The sequence below is a fragment of the Caenorhabditis briggsae genome (genome assembly GCF_000004555.2).
Source record: "Caenorhabditis briggsae complete genome, chrIII, whole genome shotgun sequence".
NCBI classification, from domain to species: Eukaryota; Metazoa; Nematoda; class Chromadorea; order Rhabditida; family Rhabditidae; genus Caenorhabditis; species Caenorhabditis briggsae.
The window spans coordinates 13,685,043-13,707,559 of NC_013490.2; the positions used below are offsets into that span (position 1 = coordinate 13,685,043).

The 22,517-nt window shown below is 37.4% G+C and overlaps 3 protein-coding genes across 3 annotated transcripts in view; all 3 read left to right on the forward strand.

Annotated features, from left to right (window-relative positions):
- Positions 1–2,395, forward strand: part of CBG23011 — a gene marked incomplete at both ends in the record, with an annotated part of 3,541 nt that extends 1,146 nt beyond the window's left edge. The window contains 3 exons of the mRNA XM_002643042.1: positions 57–376; positions 1,058–1,267; positions 2,124–2,395. Coding sequence (XP_002643088.1) covers positions 57–376; positions 1,058–1,267; positions 2,124–2,395 — 802 coding nt within the window. The remainder of the gene's footprint in view (positions 1–56; positions 377–1,057; positions 1,268–2,123) is intronic.
- A 3,874-nt stretch (positions 2,396–6,269) lies between these two features.
- On the forward strand, positions 6,270–13,132 carry Cbr-lron-12 (the record flags this gene model as incomplete). The annotated part of the gene is made up of 9 exons (XM_002643041.1): positions 6,270–6,377; positions 7,386–7,591; positions 7,641–7,857; positions 9,114–9,257; positions 9,307–9,375; positions 9,465–9,581; positions 11,588–11,743; positions 12,551–12,826; positions 12,878–13,132. 9 exons carry the CDS (start codon positions 6,270–6,272, stop codon positions 13,130–13,132), a joined length of 1,548 nt encoding a protein of 515 aa, XP_002643087.1.
- Positions 13,133–15,816: 2,684 nt separating this feature from the next.
- On the forward strand, positions 15,817–22,368 carry Cbr-alh-1 (the record flags this gene model as incomplete). Its single annotated transcript, XM_002643040.1, has 7 exons — positions 15,817–15,912; positions 18,424–18,552; positions 18,668–18,864; positions 19,454–19,856; positions 20,306–20,560; positions 21,035–21,401; positions 22,280–22,368. The coding sequence occupies 7 exons, from the start codon at positions 15,817–15,819 to the stop codon at positions 22,366–22,368; spliced, it is 1,536 nt and encodes a 511-aa protein (XP_002643086.1).
- Positions 22,369–22,517: the final 149 nt, after the last annotated feature.

Here is a 22,517-nt window from a genome sequence, read left to right on the forward strand (position 1 = left end):
TGAGATAAAAATGACTCGTCTAATTTTAGGAAAATTCAAAAAACTGAAATTTCCAGATTCTTCGAAAACCGTCACATCCCAGGAGCGATGTGTGCCAAGAAGCGTTGTAACAATGCACAGAGCATCGAGTGTGCTCCACCAGTGATGGCTCAATCCGAGTTCATCGTTCAGCGAGCCCCAAAAAGGAGTTATGAGCTGATCACTCCAGTCCAACAACAGGCTCCACCCCCACAGATGCATTTCGATGTGAAACGAGTTCAATATATGACGGGTCCACCACCACAACAACAACAGCAACAACAAATTCAAATGCAACAACAAATGCAAATTCAACAAAATCCACAAGTTCAGGTTCAACAGCAGCAGAGACCTAATTGTGAGTTAGCTTATCACTTCTGAACTTCAAGCAATTATATCTCCAAAACCAAAAGCTCTAAAAAAAAATTTAAACTAAAAAAGTTGTAACATTTTAAAATCTATATTTTGACAGTTTACATCTTGTTGATAGCTTTTCTCGTTTTTTGAAATATGCGCCTGTGAAGAAAGCGCGCCCGCTAAAGCGTCAACAAAGATGAGGTGCGCATTTTTTAAAGAAGTATATCTCAAAAACTATTGAAGCTATCAAAAAAGTGCAAATTACAAACATGTAGATCATAAAATTTTGCACATTTTTTTAGCTTCCAACTTTTTGCTAACAAAAGGGGTTAGCGAGTTACAAGCATTCAAAGTTAGCGTATGGGGTCCGCCGCACACACGCAGCTTTAAGCGCTTGTAAATCGTAAGCCATAATAGTTATTAAAAAACTGTCAGTTTAAAAAATGTGTGAAATAAAATGTTACACATTTTACCGATTTATAAATTTTTGATAGCTAGAGCGGTTAGAGAGATATAAGAGTGCAAAGATAAACATATATCATCTAGAGCGCAGCTAGTTTTCTGCGCTTATATCGCCAGAACTAAGAAGGTTAGAAAAAAAGTTTCAAACTAACGAAATGTTGGAAATTCAATTTCACATGTTTTGCTGCCAATTTCAACTACTCATCTATAATCCTTTCAGCAAACTCCTCCCATTCTCAAGGACCATCTCCACCAAGAAATGGAATTGTGTCCCAGCAACAAACACCACCACAACAGAATGGTGTCCCTCAGCAACCAAATGGAGTTCATCAAATCAAAACTGACGTTGAAAATTTGGAACAACACCATCAGCAACAACAGCAACAACAGCAGCAACAGAGGATGATGTTCCAACCACAACCATATCCAGGTGAAAACTTGCGAGAGTTTTTCATGAGCGCAATTATCTTGGTTCCTTTTTGGCAACTAGCAAAATGATGAACATTTTATGGCAAATATTTTATCAGTTTACAAAGTTTTGATAGCTCTTATAGGAACTGAGATAATGCACTGCAAACATAGGGGTCGTGGGCGCGGTCGACCGCGACGCGCAAACCTTTATTTTGAGCTCACTTATCTCGGTTCCTATAAGAGATATTGAAAATCTGTCGGCTAACAAAAAGTTGGAAACTTTATGACAAACATTTTATTAGTTAACAAGATTTTTATATCTTTTATAAGAATCAAGATATGTGGGTTCGAAGTATAGAGATCGCAAGCACTGGCGACCGCGATCCGCCAACCTATACTTTGAGCTCACTTATCTCGATTTCTGTAATAAATATCGAAAAGATGTCAATTGATAAAATGTTTATCATAAAGTTTCCAATATTTTGTTAGTTTACAAACTTTTGATATCTCTTACTGAAAGCGAGATAAATGGGCTGAAAGAGTGGGTAGGCGCCTCGGTTAGCTATGCGGGCCACCGCGCTTGCGACACCTATGCTTGCAGCTCGATTATCTCGGTACCTGTAGGAGAAATCGAAAAATAGCCAACGGGTGAAAAATTTATCAAAGTATCATCAACATTTCGTTAGTTGACCAATTTTTGATATCTCTTACTGAAATCGAGATAAGGCGGCTGCAAACACAGGGGTCGGAAGGCAAGCCAACCTAAACTTTGAACTCATTTATCTCGGTTTCTAGAATAGCTATCAAAAATCAGGATACTTTTAAAATGTGGAAAATCTCAACATCTATGCTCCCGTTAACAAAAAAAATTCCAGACATGAACGGCCACGCCCGAATGATGGCTCCACCACCACCACCACCAGTCTCGGCGCCAGCTCCAATGCCTCTCCCACAGAGTCAAATGACCCACATGCCTCAACACGGCCTGGACATTCCATATCTGATCCCAACATTTGGCCAAAATCCCGGATCCGATCCATTTTATCCATCGAAATTCGAGCTGGATTTCGAGCACAACGGCGATCCATTCGTTCCACCGAGTTATGCTCAGGACATGAAGGGACAAGTCGTCTTGCAGCAGTTATAGCTCTTTTCCTCTAATATTTGAATGTTTTTTTTTGACTCCCAAAACTGTAAAAATCCTTTCATCTTCTCCGCCTTATCTCATTCTGATTGTGACACTGTTTTTCTCTCGAATTGTGATATCATGTCTCGTTTGGGGAGGAATTTCAAATTTCCCGCCTTTTAAAAAATTTTTCAACCCCAAAAAAAGACATCCAGTACAACCAAGTGCCTTACTTATTTATTTTCTCTTGTCTATTTTTTTTCTCCTTGTCCCTTTAAACAGAAAAAAGAGCAGAAAATCTAGTTAGGAAGTATTCAAATCCCCTCTTCTTCTTCTTCTTTTTTTCTCTTTTTTTCTTTTTAAATTTTTGAAAAAATTCAACTTTTTGAAATCTTTTACTAATCCCAATTTCCCCCAAAACTGCATAAATCCCTACCATAACAATCTGTGATTCTGAAAATTTCAAATTTCCCGCCAAATCTTTTTTTTTTCAAAATTCTTTTTTTAATTTTTAAAAACCTAACCCCATTTTTAAGGTATTATTCTAGGAACCGCTTTTTTCAGGGATGTGTCCTTCGTCTCAAATTTTGTGCAATTTTTCTTTTAGCTACAGTACCCCTTTTATCTACAGTAATCCCTTAGACTCCGCCCCTTTTTTCTCACAAAATCACTCCCAAAAACTTTGTTTCTTTCGCTTTATTATCTCCAAAAAATCGTCTTCTCATCTTTTTTTTTCTTGAATTGTGAATTTTTCAAAAATATTGGAAATTTTAATAATTTTAATAATAATAATAATATTGAAAATTGTTTCCCTTTTTTTCCAAAATTTCAGATTTTTCAGATTTTTAATAGAATTTTTAAAATCTCAAATGTTCTGATTCCAGGTATTCATATATTCGAAAATTTTTAAAGTTTCGGAATCTTTCCAAATTTTCAAAATTCTGATTTTCAAAATTTAAAAATCTCGAATTTTTGAATTTTTGAATTTTGAAATTCCAAAATTTCCAAAATTTTGGAACTTACTAGAATTTCAGAATCATTTCAATTTTACAAAATTTAGGTTTTCAGAATTTCGAATTTTAGATTTTCAAGTTTTTAGAATTTCAAATTTTCAAAAATCTCCGATTCTCATATTTTTAGAATCTCGAATCAAAATCTTTTGAATTTTTCAAATTTTGAGAATCTTGAATTTCAAAATTCCAGAATTTAGAATTTTAGAATTTTAGAATTTTCGGAATTCCTAATTTTCGAATTTTCAGAATTTTTGATTTTTTAAACTTTTTGAATTTCAGATTTTCAAAAATCTCAGATTCTCATATTTTCAGAATCTTGAATCAAAATCTTTTGAATTTTTCAGATTCTCAAATTTTTAGATTTTTTCGAATTTTCAGAATCTTGAATTTCAAAATTCCAGAATTTAGAATATTTGAATTTTAGAATTCTCCAAATTTTTAGAATCTTTCTAACATTTCAGAATTTCAGATTTTCAGACTTTTGAATACTAGAGTTTTAAAATTCAGAATTTAAAATTTCAGATTTTTAGAATTCCTAATTTTCTTTGAATTTCTGAATTTCGGAATGTCAAATTTTCAAATCTTCAAAATTTTTTCCAATTTGGATTCTAGTACTTTTTTTTTCTCAGAAATTCAAAGTTTCAATTTTTTGGAATTCTCTGTTTTTAAAAATCTCCAGAATTTTCGATTTTTTCGAAAATTCCAAAATCCTTTCAAAATCTCAAAAATCTCTCCTATACAATTTTTGCCTCTTCCCTCGAAACATCATCATCCCCAGCTCATAAATCCATTTCGTTCAACAGGTGCCCTCTTTTTTTCCTATTTTCTCTGCGTCTCTCGACTTCACACACTCTCTCGTCTTCAAGAAATTTGATACTACTTTCTCATATTCATGACTTTTTGCTTCCCGAGGATTCCTCAATTACTTTCCAGAGAAGAATATTGCCTCCGGGCAAGCTCCGCCCATTTTTTAGGGGTGCCTCTTGTGATATGGGAAGGAAAAGGCTCACTTTATTACACCCAGAGACATTGGGCTCATCGAATTTCGCACATTTCCTCTTTATCTTTCTCTCTCTCTCTCTTTCTATTGGCTCTTTTGATAAGAAAAAGTGTTCTTGAAGAGATATCTGATATCTGATACATCTCGTATTATCACTATCACACATGTTAGTTTATCATTTCTTGGGGGGAGTAGATAAGATTTGCCACCGGACGCGTGCTCCTTCAGTTTCACACAAGACACTCCCTCGGAGATTTAGTGACACTTTTTGGGTGGTCCTTCTTTTTTTTGATTTGGATTCTGAATTTAGAATATCTGAAAATCGAAAAGTTCTGAAAATTGAGCTTCTGAGATTCTGGAGAGTTCTGAATTTCTGAAATTTCTGTGAACCCAAATTTAGAAAGTTCTGAGATTTCGAGGTTCTCAAAATTTTTGAAAATCAGAATCTTTTTTGGAAATTTCCGGATTCTCCAATTTTCCGGAGTTTCGGATTTTCGGTTTCTTTAACTTTGCGGAATTCCCGAAAAAATCTAATTATCCCATAAAAACCGAACTTCAGAATTCTTATTTTTCTGTCACTTCTGACACCTTCATAAACATTGACAGCAGCAATCCATCCCGAGAAGTCACACCCAATTATAATCTGCTCACTCCTTTCCCCCAATTGCTCATCTTTCTTCTCATAAACACTTTTCTGAATGTGTCCCTTACTTCTTCTTCTTCTTTTATCTCTTAGTGTCGTAGTTTGATTCTTTTTTTTTTCTTTAAATTTTACACACTTTGCTTAAGGTCTGCATGTTGGCGCGACGCTGAGCTTAGTGGTCGACCGTGCTTGCTGATTGCAGCCCCATTATCTCTGTTCCTACAAGAGAAACCAAAATTTTGTCAATTGATAAAATGTGTAAAATAAAATTTCCAGCATTTCGCTGGCTTTCAAACTTTTGATATCTCTTATAGGATCCAAGATAATTGAGCTCAAAGTTTATAGGTCTACTGAGCGAAGCTTTCGACTTGTTATAAAATTTCCCATATTTTGCTAGTTCAAAAATTTTATTATATTTTTTACAGGAACCGAAATGAATGAGCTGAAAGCCTGTAGGTTGGCGCACAGCTGAGCTTCGCTGTTGGCTGTGCTTGCTTCTTGCAGCTCATATATCTCGGTTCCTATAAAAGATGATAAAATTTTGTTCACTAATAAAACGTTCATCATAATATTAGCAATATTTTGTTAGTTTTCTAATTTTTGATATCTTTCATAGGAGCCGAGATAAATGAGCTCAAAGTTGAGCTACGGTCTCTAAGCTTGCCGACTGCTACCTACAGAGCTAAAAAACGCAAAAATGCTTCAAAATATCGTTTACTAAAGCTGAAAATAAACAAATTCGTTGACTGGGTCATCTTGTTTTTTTCATGAAAGCTCCTCTCCTCCCATTTATTCGCATTTTGATACACATAAACACTTTTCTTCTTTTTTCTATTCCTCTCTCATTTATTCCAACAACTTGTTTTTTTTTTGGTTGGTGTAAACATAAATAACATATCCAAAGATGTGTGTATGTGTCCGGTTGCCTCTAGGTGCTCATTTATACTTTTTGGAATCTTTTTTTGAGATTTTGGCACCGTGTAGTTCGCCAAAGAGTTTCAGCGCTTTCAAGCGGTTTATCTCTCCAGGAAGTGATTTTTCGAAAAAGTTGTCAAATACAAAAATGTTGATCTAGTTTTGTTCTGTATACTTCTAACATTTTCAGAACCATCTGACAACTTTGACATATTTTTTCATAGGCCAAATCATATTTTCCCGCCAAAATGCCATTATTTTTCCAGACTCGCCTCTTCTGATGACATCAATATCTGTAACAACGTAAAAAAAGAACCCATTTCAATGCATTTTGACACATTTTTCGGGTGGCTTCTGATATTCGTCGTCCCATTCAACGCTCTCCGAGATACGTGTCCAATCGGGTGCCGATGTGATGAGGATACGCAGCAAGTGAGTTTTTTTCTTCTTGTAACTTTGTTCATAGACACCCTACAGTACTTGCAGTATAATTGTCTTTTAGAGCTTGTTATGTTTTATAAGTCTATTTTTGGTTGGTCAAAAAATATTGAGTTTGAATGAAGTTATCGTATTCTCTCTAAAAAGAGCCCACACTGTGCACTTTGAGCTCGATTATCTCGGTTCCTTCAAACAATATCGGAAAATTGTTAACTGATAAAATGTTTATCATAATATCACAAATATGTTTCCAGTTGACAGTTTTTTGATATCTTACATAGGAACCGAGATAATTAAGCTGCAAGCATATAGAGTCGCAAGACAGCGATTCACCAAGCTACAGATTTTGAGCTCAATTATCTCGGTTCCTGTAAGAGATATTCAAAATATGTCAATTGATAAATTGTTTATCATATTATCACAAACATTTTATCAGTTCAAAGATTTGTGATATCTCTCACAGGAACCGAGATAATTAAGCTTAAGTGTGCATTGATTTTTCGCTTATTGATCCGAACATGATATGAGTTACAATTTAGCTCATAACTTTTTCCAAATTTAGAATTTTTAGTTGAGTTAACATGCAAAATATAGGTCTTTAAATTGTCTACAAATCGATTATAAATGCAAATACATAGTTCTATTTTATAGTCAAATTATATAATCTTGAAGTATAGAGCTAGAGCTAGTGAAACTCTGACCATGACATGAGTTACATTTTAGCTTGTAACTTTCTTCAAAATTAAGATTTCTTGTTGATTTAACCTGAAAAATGTAGCCCTTGAAATTGTCTACAATTTGATTATAAACACAACAAACATGAGTCACAGTTCAGTTCATAACTTTCCTCCTGTTCGAAATTTCTAGTTGAACCGATTCTCAAAGTGTAGATCTTAAAAGTTTCTACAACTTTTTTATAAATACATCTATCTTCTTTTTCGAAATTTTTCAAGAAGTTGTACTTGACAGCTAATCTCCCAAAATGATTGACATTCTTATCAGGTAACATGTGAGGGACAACAAGTTGTCACTCTCCCCGATCGACTTCCCTCTGGCTACGAAACTCTGATCATTCGAAATTCTTCAGTCCGAACAATTGAAAAGAATTCGTTTCGAAAAATGGAAAAACTCATGCACATCGAGTTTGAGAACAATCCAAGTCTAGGAACCATCGAGAAATTGGCGTTCAAAGGACTCAAAAAGATACGGTACCCAATTAAAAATCTAATAGAAGCTTCTAGAACCTTTAACTTCCAGACTAATCAAGTTCTCCAGCTGCCCGGGGCTCACTGAACTTCAGAAGAACGCATTCAGTGGGATTCAGAATCAAATGGGACTGAAGATTATATTTGAGAAGACCCCGATTCATAGAATCGATGGTCACACGTTTAGGAATGCTCAGAACATTCGAGAATTGACGATTTCTGGAGAGGAGTTGGCACTATCGAGACATTGTTTTGCTAATATTAATCAGGTAGGCGCTTATATCTTCCAAACTATTAAAGCTATCAAAAAGTTGTTAACTGGTAAAGTGTGTAAAATTTAATTTTACACAATTTATTTGTTTACAACTTTTTGATATCTACCATGACTCACGAGATACAAACGTTCAAAGTTGCGCGCTAGTAAGTGTGCGGCGCACCCGTGCGCCTAGGCCCACTTTGACAGCTTGTATCTCCGGAACTATTATAGCAATAAAAAAGTTGTCAACTAGTAAAATGTGTGAAATTTGATTTTACATATTTCAATAGCCAGATAATTTTTGATGGCTTTTCTGGTTCTTGAGATACGCAGTGAGCTAGACACTATAGCTGCTCTGCGCTCTAGATGTGGTGCGCTTATCTTTGCTCGTTTGTATCTCAAAAACCAAGTTAGCTATCAAGAAATTGCTAACTAGTAAAATGTTTAAAATTTAATTTTAAATATTTTGCTTGTTTACCAGTTTTGTGTAGCTAGTACCGATTCTGAGATACGCTGACAACTAGACAGTCTAGCTTCTTGGCAGTGTAGGTGAGGTCTCCCTTCCTTATCTTTGCAGGCTTTTATGTATCTCTCAAACTATTGCTGACTAGTAAAACTTTCAAAATTTGATTTCACACATTTTTATAATTGAAAGCTTTTCGATAACTATTATGGCTCACTAGATACCAGCGTTCAAAGAACTCTAGCTTCTCTGCGCTCTAGACGAGGTGCGCCTTTCCCTAACTCCGGGCGCTCATATCTCAAGAACCAGGAAAGTTATCAAAAAATTGTCAACTAGTAAAACGTGTAAAATTTAATTTTAAACATTCTTGTAGTTAAACACTTCTAAATAGCTTGGCTGGTTCTTGAGATATGCGTATTACTAGACACTATAACTTGCGCGCTAGATAAGGTACGCCTATCTTTGCGCGATTATATCTCCCGAACTGTTTTAGCTATCGAAAAGTTATCAACTTTTAAAATGTGTAAACTTGATTTTTACATAATTTGTTAGTTTACAAATTTTGCCTAGCTGGTACCGTTCATGAGATAGGCAGACAGCTAGACACTCTAGCTTCACTGCGCTCTAAAGGAAGTATGTCTATCTTTCCGTGCGCTTATCTCAAGAACCAAGCTAGCTATCAAACATTTGTCAATTAGTAAAATGCTTAAAATCTAAATTTACACATTTCACTAGTTGACAATTTTCTTCTAGAGTTTTTAGTTCTCTAGTTATAACGGCCAAAAACCAAGGTTCCCAAATTTCAGCTCGACTTTCTCACTGTCTCCGGTGTGGTGCTTATTGAACCCGAGATATTCACAAACTCCACACGTTTCCATGTTGTTCACTTCAAAAACTCTCAATTCGACATCCCGCCCAGCACATTTAGCTCCCTTTCCCACACTTCTCATGTAAGCTCCGCCCCCATTTCTCAAAATCTAAATTTAAAAAAAAATTCAGCTCCTCCTGGAGCACACCAAAATCCCCTCCATTGCTCCTGACGCCTTCTCGGGTCTCACCACGATTCAGGTCATTGAAATCCACGCTTGTCAGCTTGGCACAGTTTCAGCCAGGGCATTTTCGAATGTAGAGAATTTGGGAGAGCTGAAAATTTTAAGAAATACAATTGGAGACTGGACACTTCGGAGTCCATAATGTCGAAAGCGCTGAAAACGAGAATGGAGGAGAATACGATGGAATGTAATTGTGGAATGAAGTGGATGACTAGTGTGGAGGTACAGTACTCAATTTATCTAGCTTTCTGTGAAACATAGCAAAAAGTCGTCAACTGATAAAATGCTACGGATATTGTGATAATTATTTTTTTAGTTGACAACTTTTTGATATCTCTTATCAGAGTCGAGATACAGTAAGATACACAAAATTTTTAGTAGATTTCCGGAATTTTTACGAGTCTGGAACTCGCCGAAAATTTTGGCGGGTGTAAACCAGACCTGGAACTCCTATACACCCGTTTTCAATCTAGGTCCAAAAACAGTGGGAAATTTGAAATTTTGGGCTCAAAAATGACTAAAAATCTTTTTGGATTTTGGACTCCTCGTGGACAAGCCAACGCGCGAAATTTGAATTTTTGAGTTGCAAAACAGCCTAGAACTCAATTCTGGCCAAAAATGAGTAGCTTTCATATGTCGAAAAATAGCTGAAAAACTAAGGAACCCCGAAAATTCGAATTTCGCGCGCTGAAAAGTACAAAACAAAATTTCTTATTTTTTGTTCAAAACTCGATTTTATATAATTCCCAGCGATTATACACCGGAAAATCGAGTTTTATGCTGCTTTGTAATCCAAAAATTCAAATTTCGCGCGCCGACTTGTCCACGAGGAGTACAAAATCCAAAATCCTAATTTCATTGATTTCTAGTCATTTTTGAGCGGAAAAGCTCAAAATTGGGTGCCTGAGAAATCGAAAAAAGTACTGTATTAGGTTGGCGGGAAAGTCTTTGTCACTTTTTCAATAGTTTATTTCTCAAAGAAAAAATAACCGAATAATTAATTATATGTCCATCATTATCAACAACATGTCTCCAACGTTCCCTCAATTTATGGATTCCATTGCGGTAGAATCCAGCCGGGCGTGAGGCAAAGTATTGTTTGAGTGCCGCTTCGACCGCTCCACGGGAATTGAAGCTTCTTCCTTCGAAGGCACGTGTCATATCGCCAAATAACCAATAGTCGGAAGGAGCAAGATCAGGAGAATACGGGGGGTGAGGGAGAACATTCCATCCATATCCCATCAGCTCCTGCTTCACTTGTTTCGAAACATGTGGGCGAGCGTTATCATGTTGATAGTACACTTTCTTGTCTTTCAGGGCCGAACGGTCGACTGCTTTCTTGAGGTTTCGTAGTTGAGTAGTGTAGAGGTCTCCAGTTATTGTTTTGCCCTCGGGCAGAAGTTCCCAGTAGATGGGGCCGTCCACTCCCCACCACACAGAGAGCATAACTTTTTTCGGATGAAGGTCGGGTTTTGGGACATCCTGTGGGCTCTCTCCTTCTCCAACCCACTGGGATTTCCTGTGGTGATTATCGTAGAAGACCCACTTCTCATCTCCGGTTATTAGCCGGTCCAGCCATCGATCGCCCGCGTGGAGAGTGAGAAGAGTAATCGAATCGTCGACTCGGCGGTCAAAGTTGGCTTGAGTCACGTGATGAGGTATGAATCGACCAAAAAGTTTTCTCATTCCAATATACTCTAAACCTTCAAAGACTGTGCTATGGTGAACTCCGAATGTGACATCTAGCTCACGGCTAGATTGAAATGGATCCGATTGCAATGCGTGCTTCAGCTTGTCCAAATCCAACTCACGGGGTCTCCCAGAGCGATCCTTTTCATCGAGCGAGAAGTCATCTTTTTCGAAACGATGGAACCAATTGCGAATAGTATTGTAGTGAGGGGCATGTGTGTTGTACACATTCTTCAAGAAAGTTTCCGAATCCTTCATCGTGGTGTGAGATAGGAAGAGGTAAATCAAAACATGTCTGATGTGAATAGCAGTGGGAACAAACATATCGTTTCAATTACAGATGAGGAGCAGGGAAGGAGATGGGGACTTGTTTATATGGAAGGTTCTTATCACCTTGTTATTCACTAGAGTCGATATCATACACAGCCTCCATATACGAGAACAGTGATTAAACAAACAGAGTGACAAAGACTTTCCCGCCAACCTAATATTTAGAAAATTCTAAAAATTTTGAAATTTTGAAATTTCCTAAATTTCAGGAAATGTCGGATGTCAACTTCTGTAGCACCACTGCCTCATTCCGATCTATCAGATCATTCATCAAGGCGAAATGTATGGATCCTTCTAGAAGAAGGAATCATTTGCCGTCTACGACGTCTTCTGGATCCTTCTTATCAGTTCTCTCAATTCTCACGGTTACTGTAGTTTCTTTTCTTTAGTCCTTCATATATGATCTCAGGTTTTCTTTTGTTTTGAATTTCTATTCTGTATCACATATCTGATGAAGAATCGATTTATCTATCTTTTATGTCGGAACTTGCTGAAACGTCTCGAAACAATTCGATTTTCTTTCTAATTTCAAATTTTACAAAATTTCAAATTTCCGCGTGAAATGCTCCGCCTAGTTTTTTATCCAACTAAAAAAAAGTCAATTCCACACGAAAATTTTTTTTTCTACAAAACACGAAGCACAATCATTTTGATACCGAATCTGAAATAATTTTCTATCCGGTTTTCTTAATGATTTTAGGCTTGTCAACCATTTGCTTCTCGAATGCTGTTGCTCAGTGGATCGTCTCAATCGCCATTTTGACGGGTAAGGAGGAGCGCTAGAAAAAAGTTGATAACTAATAAAATGTGTAAAATCGAATTTTGCACATTTTACTAGTTTGCAATTATTTGATAGCTATAATAGCTCAGGAGTTACAAACTGTCAAAGTGGGCAGGTGTGCGCCGCACACCTACAGGCGCGCGACTTTTAACGCTTGTATCTCATGAGCGGTGATAGATATCAAAAAGTTAAATGTCTAGTAAAATGTGTTAAAACTAGTAAAATGTGTTAAAACTAGTAAAATGTGTTAAATTTAATTCATATTTTTCAATTGTTCCTCTCTTGCCGTTTTGTTGGAAATGTCAAAAAATTTTTTAATTTTGAAAGCGATTGAGACGATCCACGCTGAAAGTTAAATATTTCAGCCACTATTCTCTTCTGCGCCTCAAAGGCTAAAGCCAGAAAAACGAAGAAAAATGTTCCTCTATTTACTGAAACCAAAAAACCCCGTGAGCCAACGTCTCCGGCTGCAGCTCCAGCGCCTCCAACGCCATCCAAACAGGATGCTCCAGTGGAGAAGGCTTCCGAGGTCAAGGAGATGACCAAGGATGAGCCGGAGAAGAAGGAGAAGACCGTAGAGAAGGAAGAGGAGAAGGAGAAGAAGACTGAAGAGAAGAAGGAAGAAGAGGTGAAGAAGTCGGAGAAGGAGAAGGAGGATGAGGGGAAGGTAAGAAGGATTTCTTCTAGGAAAATCTTGAATTCATGAAGAAATTTTCAGAAGGAAGAAGAGAAGAAGGAGAAGGATGGTGAGGAGAAGAAGGAGGAAAAGAAGGAGGAGAAGAAGAAGGATACGTCGTTGAAGCCCAGAGTGATGGAGTACGATGCAAAACAGAAGCTGATTGCTCAGGGACAGACTAAGAAGAAGACGGACTATCCGACGATGGAAGACGCTCCGAGTGATTGGGATGATGATGACAAGAAGAAAAAGGAGGATGAGGAGAAGAAGAAGGAGGAAGAGAAGAAGGAGGAATAGTCTATTACTATTAGAACTGCTTCTCTTGAACTTGATTTTTTTTTGTATTTATTTATTGAAAAAACCGAAAGAATGGCATGAATGAAGAGTTTTTTATTGATTTTTTTTCTTCCTTTTTTTGAACAGAAAATTTTCGTGTTGAAAATCGTTATTTTTCCGGAATCCGGTGGTTTATCAGCTAGTTTTTCTTCGATTTTTCTATTTTTTTTTGGCTGAAACTCCGCTGAAAATGAGCGAAAAACGATTATTTTCCCTTTCGGTTACGGTCGACAACGATGGTTTTGCAGGAGGTGTGCAAACACCGACACGAAATATTGCGGACGTTCTTTGACAGCGCCCATTTTTGAGGAGTTTTTGGCTCATTTTTCAGCGATTTTCTCGAAATTTTTTTGCAATTTTTTTGAATAAAATGAAATTTTAGATCGTTTTTTAATGAAATTTCATAAAGGTTTTTTTTCAGAAATCGATGTTTTTTCGAGTTTTCGAGATTTGGCTAAAAATGGCAAAAATTGAGTTTTTGAGGATGGAAAATTTGGATTTTTTGGTTTAAATTCCAGTATTTTGGGTCTAGAAATAAAGAAAAAAATTGCCTATTTTACAAAAAATTGACTTTTTCGAAAAAAAAAAATTAAAAAATTTTTTGACATTTCCAACAAAACGGCAAGAGAGGAACAATTGAAAAATATGACTCATTTTCTGATTTTTTTGTTTGAAAATGCTGAAAAAATCCGATTTTTTAATCAAAGTTTTCGAAAAATTTTGCGATAAAAATTCTGAAAAATCAGCGAAAATAAGGCAAAAATCGCTGTTGAAGCTGGAAATTTTAACTGAAAGAAGATGTTTTTTTTCAAAAAAAAAACTAAAAATTCACATGATTTTCATAGGATTTTAATACAAATTTTCAGGTTTTTTGGACTGTTTTCTGTTCGAAATTCTTCGAGAATTCCCATCTCATCATAGTAAATAATTTTTAAAAATTCAAGTTTATGTGTTCAAAATTAGTAAATTTGTTGTTGTTTTTTGGTAGAATTGTGGTATTTATACCCGATTGGTTAGGTATCAATTTCTGATTTTTAAAGTATTTTTATGTCGGGCGATTTTCAGCGATTTTTAGAGCCAAAATTAGCGAAATTTGTCGCTAAAAAAAGTTCCGATTTTCGACCCCTTTTCGACCATTCTTTGTGCTCTAAATCACTTTTTTCTGCTCCCCAAAATTTATAAATTTTGGGATCACGTGCGCAGAAAATGTTTCGTTGAAGTAGAAGAGTCAGGTTCTTTGTGTGCCTTCTATCTTCTTTTTTCTAGGCTCCGCCCCCTTTTTCCGTTTCTCTCTTTTTCAATTTTTCAACACACACAGGCGTTCTCTTATCTATTCCGAGGGGTATTTGTCCACTTTTTTCTGTCTTTTTTTTTTGTTGAATTTAGGTATTTATTCATTAATTTATGATAAAAATGGCATGATTTTCAGAAAAAAATCGGTTAAAAATCGAATTTTAAAGCTAATTTTAACTCGAAAAAAGCTCGAAAAAATGGGATTTTAAAGCCTGAAAAGCTGATTTTCGGCTATGAAATTGACTATTTTTGAGCCTAAAATTCCGATTTTCGGTTCAAAAATCATCATTTTCTGCTATAAAATCCTTAATTTTCAAGCCGAAATTGCTGATTTTTTGGTTATAACATCGACATTTTTCAATTAAAAATGTGAGATTTTTAACCCCAAAATGCTGCTTTTCGGCTGTGAAATTCGAAATTTTAAAGCTGAAAAATATGAATTTTGGGTTCTGAATTCGATGTTTTCAGCTGTAAAATAGCCATTTTTCAATTGAAATTATGAGATTTTCAAGCCAAAAATTCTGAATTTCAGCTGTAAAACTTACTATTTTTAGAGCTAAAAATCAGATTTTTGATGCCATAAATACTAATTTTTGGCTCTAAAATCGACATTTTTCAGCTGTAACATTGTGTATTTTTTAACCGATAATTTCAATTTTTGGAGTCTAAAATTCGTTATTTTTAGACCAAACCTGCTGATTTTGGCTCTTAAATTGATTTGAAGCCAAAAATGTTGATTTTAGGTTCTAAAATTGCCATTTTTCCAACTGAAAATATGAGATTTTGAGGCAAAAAAATATGTTTTTGGCTCAAATATCTATATTTTTCAACTGTAAAACTTGGGGTTTTCAGGCCAAAACTGCTGATTTTTGGCTCTAAAATTGATTGATTTGAAGCCAAAAATGTTGATTCTTTGGCTGTAAAATCTGTCATTTTTAGTCTGAAAAATGCTGATTTTTGCCTCTAAAATTGTCATTTTCAGCTGTAAAACTTGTTATTTTGGGGCCAAAAATGCTGATTTTTTGGCTGTAAAATTTGAATTTTAAGGCCTAAAATTCTGATTTTTGGACTGAACATTGTCAATTTCAGCCATAACATGGATAATTTTTAAGCTTTTTAAACCTAAAATGCTGCTTTTCGGCTGTGAAATCGGTTATTTTTAGCCAAAAATTCTGAAATTTGGCTCTAAAATTCTCATTTTCAGTTGTAAAATTGATAATTCTTAAGCCCAAAATTCCGATTTTCAGCTATTCCGATTTTCAGCTAATCCTCATTTTTATGTCTTTTTTTTCGCTATTTTCTCGCTAAATTCTTCGTTTTTCCCCCTAAAATCCCATTCATTTTTCCAGAAAATGCTCCGTTCCCTCCTGAAAGCCTCCGCGCAGCAGGCGCGTAACGCCTCCAATGTGCCGCCCGGTTTGGCCAACATGAAGCCACAGTATACTGGTGTAAGTGTCGAAAAATTGGAATTTGAATCAATAATTGCAAAAAAAAAAAGAGATAGATTTCTATCTTCAAGGCCCCCGAATTGAGGGATAAGACCTTGAAAAGGAAGGTCTTTTTGGCATTCAAAATTTGAACAAATTCGGGACTAAAACCGCTTTGAACAGTCAGAAAATCTGGAAAATCGAGCCAAAATGAGCTCGAAAAATTGATTTCTTGGTTCAAACCTCATCGGAATCACTTCTAGAGCTTTAGGCCGCGGCGGTCGACCGTGGTCCAATCACTTTTCCGACGATTCAATAGAACTAGAGCTTGAGCAGCTGAAAAATACGCGTAAAATCAAGATTTTAAGCTAAATTAAGCGCTTAGAATGGATTTTTGGACGAAAGAACTTTAGATCGCGGTCGACCGTGGTTCAAGCCGTTTTTTTCCGACAATTCAGTTAAAATTAAGCCTAAGAAGCTTAAAAATCGCCTTAACATCTGGAATTTCGAGCCAAATTAAGTCCAAAATATTGATTTTTGGCCCATAGCCCGTCGAAATGACTGCTAGGGCTTTAGACCGCGGTCGACCATGATCCAAGGCTCTTTTCAGACCATCCAATGAAAATTACGCCTAGGTAGCTTAAAAACCGCCTTTAAATCGGAAATTTTGAGCCAAATTAAGCTCAAAAATGAATTTCTGGACCATAGTACTTTAGACCGCGGTCGACCGTGGTCCAAGGGCATGTTCGCCATAATACCGCTTCAAATAATCAATTAGGCTCAAAAATATGCTTAAAATCTGAAATATTGAACTCAAAAATCGATTTTTGGTCGCTCGACCGCGGTCGACCGCAGTCCAAGCCTCTGCACTACACATATAGTGTATGGAAACGTGCCGATTCTCAAAAAATTGAACTTTCTGATCCGGTTTTTTTTCTGCAGAAGAAAAAATTTGTTTTGTTTTGGCTTTCCACCACGTGCCCTCAACGCCTCTCTTTGTGCATCTCTTTTCGATGTGTGTGTGTTTGTACCCCAGGACTACACAAAGAACAGTCAAAACCATAGAGAAAAATGATGATAAAAAGAGAAGGAGGTGATAATGATCGATAGCCTGGGAGAAGGACAGAAAAACGTGGTGTATAGAGATAGGAAATGAACAATGAACTCGGTCAATAAGAGAAACTGAACGATGGTCTAGATGGGAGATTTTTGAGACTTGAGACGAAGAGATTCTGAGGATTTTGAAGAGTTCAGATGTACTGGGGGTACTGTAGAAGGGTCTAGTCTAGGTTCTAGAATCTAGGATCACTGCCAAAGGAGTTCGGGCCACCATGGAACAAGTTCTCAGGACAGCTAGGCCGTCGTAACCAGAAGCAAGGATGTCGGTTAGGGTACTAAGTACCAAAGTTCTGAAAGCCTAGGATTTTCTGAAGCTCCGAGTTCGGGGGAGTTCGTTTATGGGTAGGATTTCGTGGCCTAGAAGTTTCTGATAACGGACGTTTCGGCCGACTGTAACTTGCCCACTAATATATCTATCGCTCTCAGTTTGATTTCCTGAATGCTAGGCCTCCAGAATCCTGGGATTCTAAAATCATCGAGTTCAGTGATTCTAGAAAATTCTAGAGTTCTGAAACACTTGAAACTGCTTCTCACTGAGATCGCCCATGATCTGCTTTCGTTTCTTCTGATTCTGATCTGTACGGCTTTGGAATCTCTACCCTAGAAGTATCATAGGATCCTAGGATTCTTATGGAACCCGAATCCATATGAATCCTAGAATCCAAGATTCCAGGATAGCAATTCCAAAGCCGTACAGATCAGAATCAGAAGAAACGAATCCAGATCATGGGCGATCTCAAAGCAGTTTCAGATGTTTCAGAACTCTAGAATTTTCTAGAATCACTGAACTCGATGATTCTAGAATCCAGGGGATTCTGAAGGCCTACATTTAAGAAATCAAACTGAGAACGGCATATATGGACGGTTTGGGCCGTTGGAAAGTGGCAGTCGACCGAAACGTCCGTTATCAGAAACTTCTAGGCAACAAAATCCTACTCATCCCAGAACTCCTCCGAACTCAGAGTTTCAGAAGATCCCAGGATTTCAGAACTTTGGCACTTAGTACCCTAACTAAGGCTTCAATTCGGTCGGGAAATTTAGCCGACTGACCCCGCCGACCGACAGCCGACCGTTTTCGTGCATTTGCGCGTCAACGTGTTTGCATACGCTGCATTGTATTTTACGACAAACTGCTCACTAAAAGCCTTGTTTGTCGTAAAATAAAAAGCTTCGTACGCAAAAATTCGTGTTTTTATGCGCAACGGCACGAAATCGGTCGGCTGGGTCGGTGGTCGGTCGGCGGTCGGCGAGTTTCGACCGACCGAAATGGAAGCCTTAACCCTAACCAAAAAGCCATCACTGAGAAGCAGTTTCAGAGGATTCGAGATTCTGAAACCATCCAGAAGATTGCAAAAAAATTGAGGATAACCTAGAAAATGCCAAACCTTACATCGTTGAAGTTTCAATTTCCAGATCTTCATCAATAATGAATTCGTACCAGCCAAGTCTGGAAAGACGTTCGAGACGGTCAACCCAGCCAACGGACGTGTCTTGGCAAATGTTGCCGAAGGAGATAAGGCTGATGTGGATATCGCTGTTAAGGTTAGCAATTTTTTAAGCTGAATTTTTGAGCTTTGTAGAGCTGAAAATCGGTTTTTTGTTTTAGCCAAAAATGGTGGATTTTTATGCTTAAAACCTCCAAAAATTCATTTTGCAGGCCGCCCGTAAAGCATTCCAAGTCGGCAGCGAATGGCGTCGGATGGACGCATCGCAACGTGGCGTTCTTCTGAATCGTCTCGCCGATTTGATGGAGAGAGATCGTGTGATTCTGGCGTCGTTGGAGTCGTTGGACAACGGAAAGCCATACGCCATCGCCTACGCTGCGGATTTGGCACTTTCGATTAAGACGCTACGGTAAGTGAGAGAGAGAGTTCTGGCTGGAAATTTGGGGGAAATTCGGCAAAAATTGAGAATTTTAGAGCCAAAATTGGTATTCTGAGTCCAGTTTTTCGGCCCAAAACTTGTCATTTTTGGCATCAAAATGAGAATTTTTAGCTCCGAAATTTGTCATTTTGCTGTCCAAAATCAGCTAACATCAAAATTCAACGATTTTACCAAATTTTCGATGGAAAATGAAGCCGAAAATTGGTGATTTAAGGATCAAAATCAGCATATTTAGATGCGAAATGAGACATTCCTATGTTCAAATTTTGCATTTTCAGAATTGAAATTAACTCTTACCAGTCAAAAAAACGAGGTTTTCAAGTCTCCAAAAATCGGGATTTTTAGCCCTAGATTCAACGATTTTACCTGATTTGTGGTCGAAAAAATTGGTGTTTTTAAGGTCCAAATTGATGTTTTTAAGTCAAAAAATCGACATTTTCAAGATCAAAATCAGCATTTACTTATCAAAAAATGAGGTCTCTATATCCAGAGATTGGTATTTTGAGCGCCAAAAGCAGCATTTTTAGCCCTAATTTCAAAAACCAACCGATTTTTGCAGCTACTACGCCGGCTGGGCCGACAAGAATCACGGAAAGACGATCCCGATCGAAGGCGACTACTTCACGTACACCCGTCACGAGCCAGTCGGTGTCTGCGGACAAATCATTCCATGGAACTTCCCATTGCTCATGCAGGCATGGAAACTCGGACCAGCCCTCGCCATGGGAAACACTGTGGTGATGAAGGTCGCCGAGCAGACGCCGCTGTCAGCTCTCCACGTGGCAGCGCTCACCAAGGAAGCCGGATTCCCAGATGGAGTTGTCAATGTAATTCCTGGATATGGACATACTGCCGGACAGGCTATTTCTAGCCATATGGATGTTGATAAGGTGGCTTTTACTGGATCAACGGAGGTTGGACGATTGGTGATGAAGGCTGCCGCGGAGTCCAATGTTAAGAAGGTAAGAAGATAACCTCTAATAGAAGGGTCCTCATGTTTGAGCCAATTTATCTCGGTTCTGATAAGAAAAATAGTGGCTAACTGATAAAATGTTAATCATAATATAAGGAACATTGTATCAGTTGACAGATACAGTAAGCTAGATAATTTGAGTTGAAGAGATTACGGTATTCTCGCCGTTATCAGCTTTTGTCGATAACTGATAACGAGCTTGATCTCACCAGGCTGGTCATGGCTGAAAAATATCGTATTTCTCACCGAACCCTTCTTCAAATTCGACACAGTTTATCTGGTTTCCTGTGAAAGATTTCAACGAGTGGTCAACTGATAAAATGTTTATCATAATATAAGAAACATTTTATCAGTTGGATACTTTTTGATATCATTAACAGGAATCTAGATAAGTTGGGCTAAAGATTACGGACCCAAACCCCCTGAATCCTTCTTCAGGTGACCCTCGAATTGGGAGGCAAAAGCCCCAATATCATCTTCGCCGACGCCGACCTCGATGAAGCCGTCGCCCAGGCGAACCACGGATTGTTCTTCAACCAGGGACAATGCTGTTGTGCTGGATCGAGAACTTTTGTCGAGGGAAAAGTGTACGATGAGTTTGTGGCCAGATCGAAGGCCCTTGCTGAGAAGGCTGTGATTGGAGATCCGTTCGATTTGAAGACGACTCATGGACCACAAGTTGATGGAAAGCAGGTGAGGATTTGGTGTTGGAAATGGGTGAAAATTGGCTAAAATTGTCTGAAATCGTGATAAAAACCTGAAATAGGCTGAATGTTGATATAGATTTGGCTGAAAATCGACTGAAAATAGCCCAAAATAGTCTGAAATTCAGTGAAAAAAACTAAATTCAATTGTTCAGATTTGGCTGAAAATATCCGAAAATCGTCTGAAATTTAGTCAAAAATCAACCTGAAATTGCCTAGAGCTGTCTGAAAATCGTTAAATCGGCGCGAACTTGAAATTTTCGAACTTTTGAATTTCGCGCTCGATTTTTACTGGAACCAGAAAAAGTGCGCCCTATTGGACAATGATAATTCAGACTTTTTGGCGCGAAATTTCAATTTTTGGTTTTGAGTTGAAAACGCGCTCTAATGAGAATTTTTGAAAATTGCTGGAAGTTCGGCGCGAAATTGAAATTTTCGAATTTTCGAACCAATTTTTTTCCAGGTGGACACCATTCTGAAATACATTGCCTCGGGAAAGAAGGACGGCGCTCAATTGGTGTGCGGAGGAATCAAGCACGGCGAAGAAGGACACTTTGTGAAGCCAACGATCTTTGCGAACGTCAAAGATGAGATGACGATTGCTCAGGAGGAGATCTTCGGACCCGTCATGTCGATTATTCGTTTCGATTCAATGGAGGAATTGGTTGAAAAGGCCAATAACACGATCTATGGATTGGCTGCCGGTGTCATGACCAAGGATATCGATAAGGCACTTCATATTGCCAACACGACGAGAGCTGGATCCGTCTGGGTCAACTGTTATGATGTGTTCGATGCCGCCGCGCCGTTTGGAGGATTCAAGCAGTCTGGTGGGTTTTTGGCTGAAAATGCCCGTTGAAAAAGTCAAAATTTGGCTAAAAATCGTTAGAAAGGGTACTTAAGGGCGGAAAATAGCTGAAAACCACCCTAAATCTGACCTAAAACTGCCTAAAATCGGTTAAATAGTCTAAAAACGGCTCAACGTTGGATAAAAAGGGGCGAAAATTGGTTAGAAATGGTCCTAAATATAGTCGAAATTTGTCTGGAATTTGTTATAAAGGGTCCAAATAGGCTGAAAATTAGCTAAAACCGATGAGAAACGGCTAAAAACAGTCTGAAATTGGCTGAAAATTACCTGAAATCGCCTGAAAATGACTTGAAATAGGCTAAAAACGACCCAAAAGTTAGCTTAAAATGGTCCAAAAATGTCTTGAATAAACTTTAACTGGTCTAAAATCAGTTTGAAAGGTTCCAAATTGGCTGAAAACGGTCCAAAATTTACTAAAAATAGTCTAAAACTGGCCTAAAAATGACCCGAAATTGGCCTGAAACGGTCCAAAAACAGCCGAAAATAGCCTCAAATTGCCCGAAAATGATTCGAAATTGGCTAAAAATGCTCAAAAATTGCTTAAAATTTGGCTAAAAACAACCCGAAATTAGCTGAAAATGGCCCAAAATAGCCGAAAATGGCCTAAAACGATCCAAACCGGGCTTGAAACGAGCCAAAATTGACAAAAATCGTCTCAAAACTGGCTGAAAACAATCTGAAATCGGCTGAAAATGGTCAAAAATGACATGAAACTACCTAAAATAGCTAAAAAATGGTATGGAAGTTGCTCAAAAAATCAACTACAAACTACAGCAAATCGATTTTCTTTCCCCAAATTTTGATTTCCCGCTCCATTGCTGATCTCATCTATTTTTCCAGGAATCGGTCGTGAACTCGGAGAATACGGTCTCGAAGCGTACACTGAAGTCAAGACGGTCACCATCAAGGTCCCACAGAAAAACTCTTAAATTTCCCTTTCTTTTCGTTTTCGAAATTTTCTGAAATTTCCAGAATTTCAATGTATTTTCCTTTTTTTCCCCAAATTTTTTATGATTTTTTTGTATTTTTCCGTTTAGTAAATTTTAATTATTGCCTATTACCTAAATCCAGTTATTAA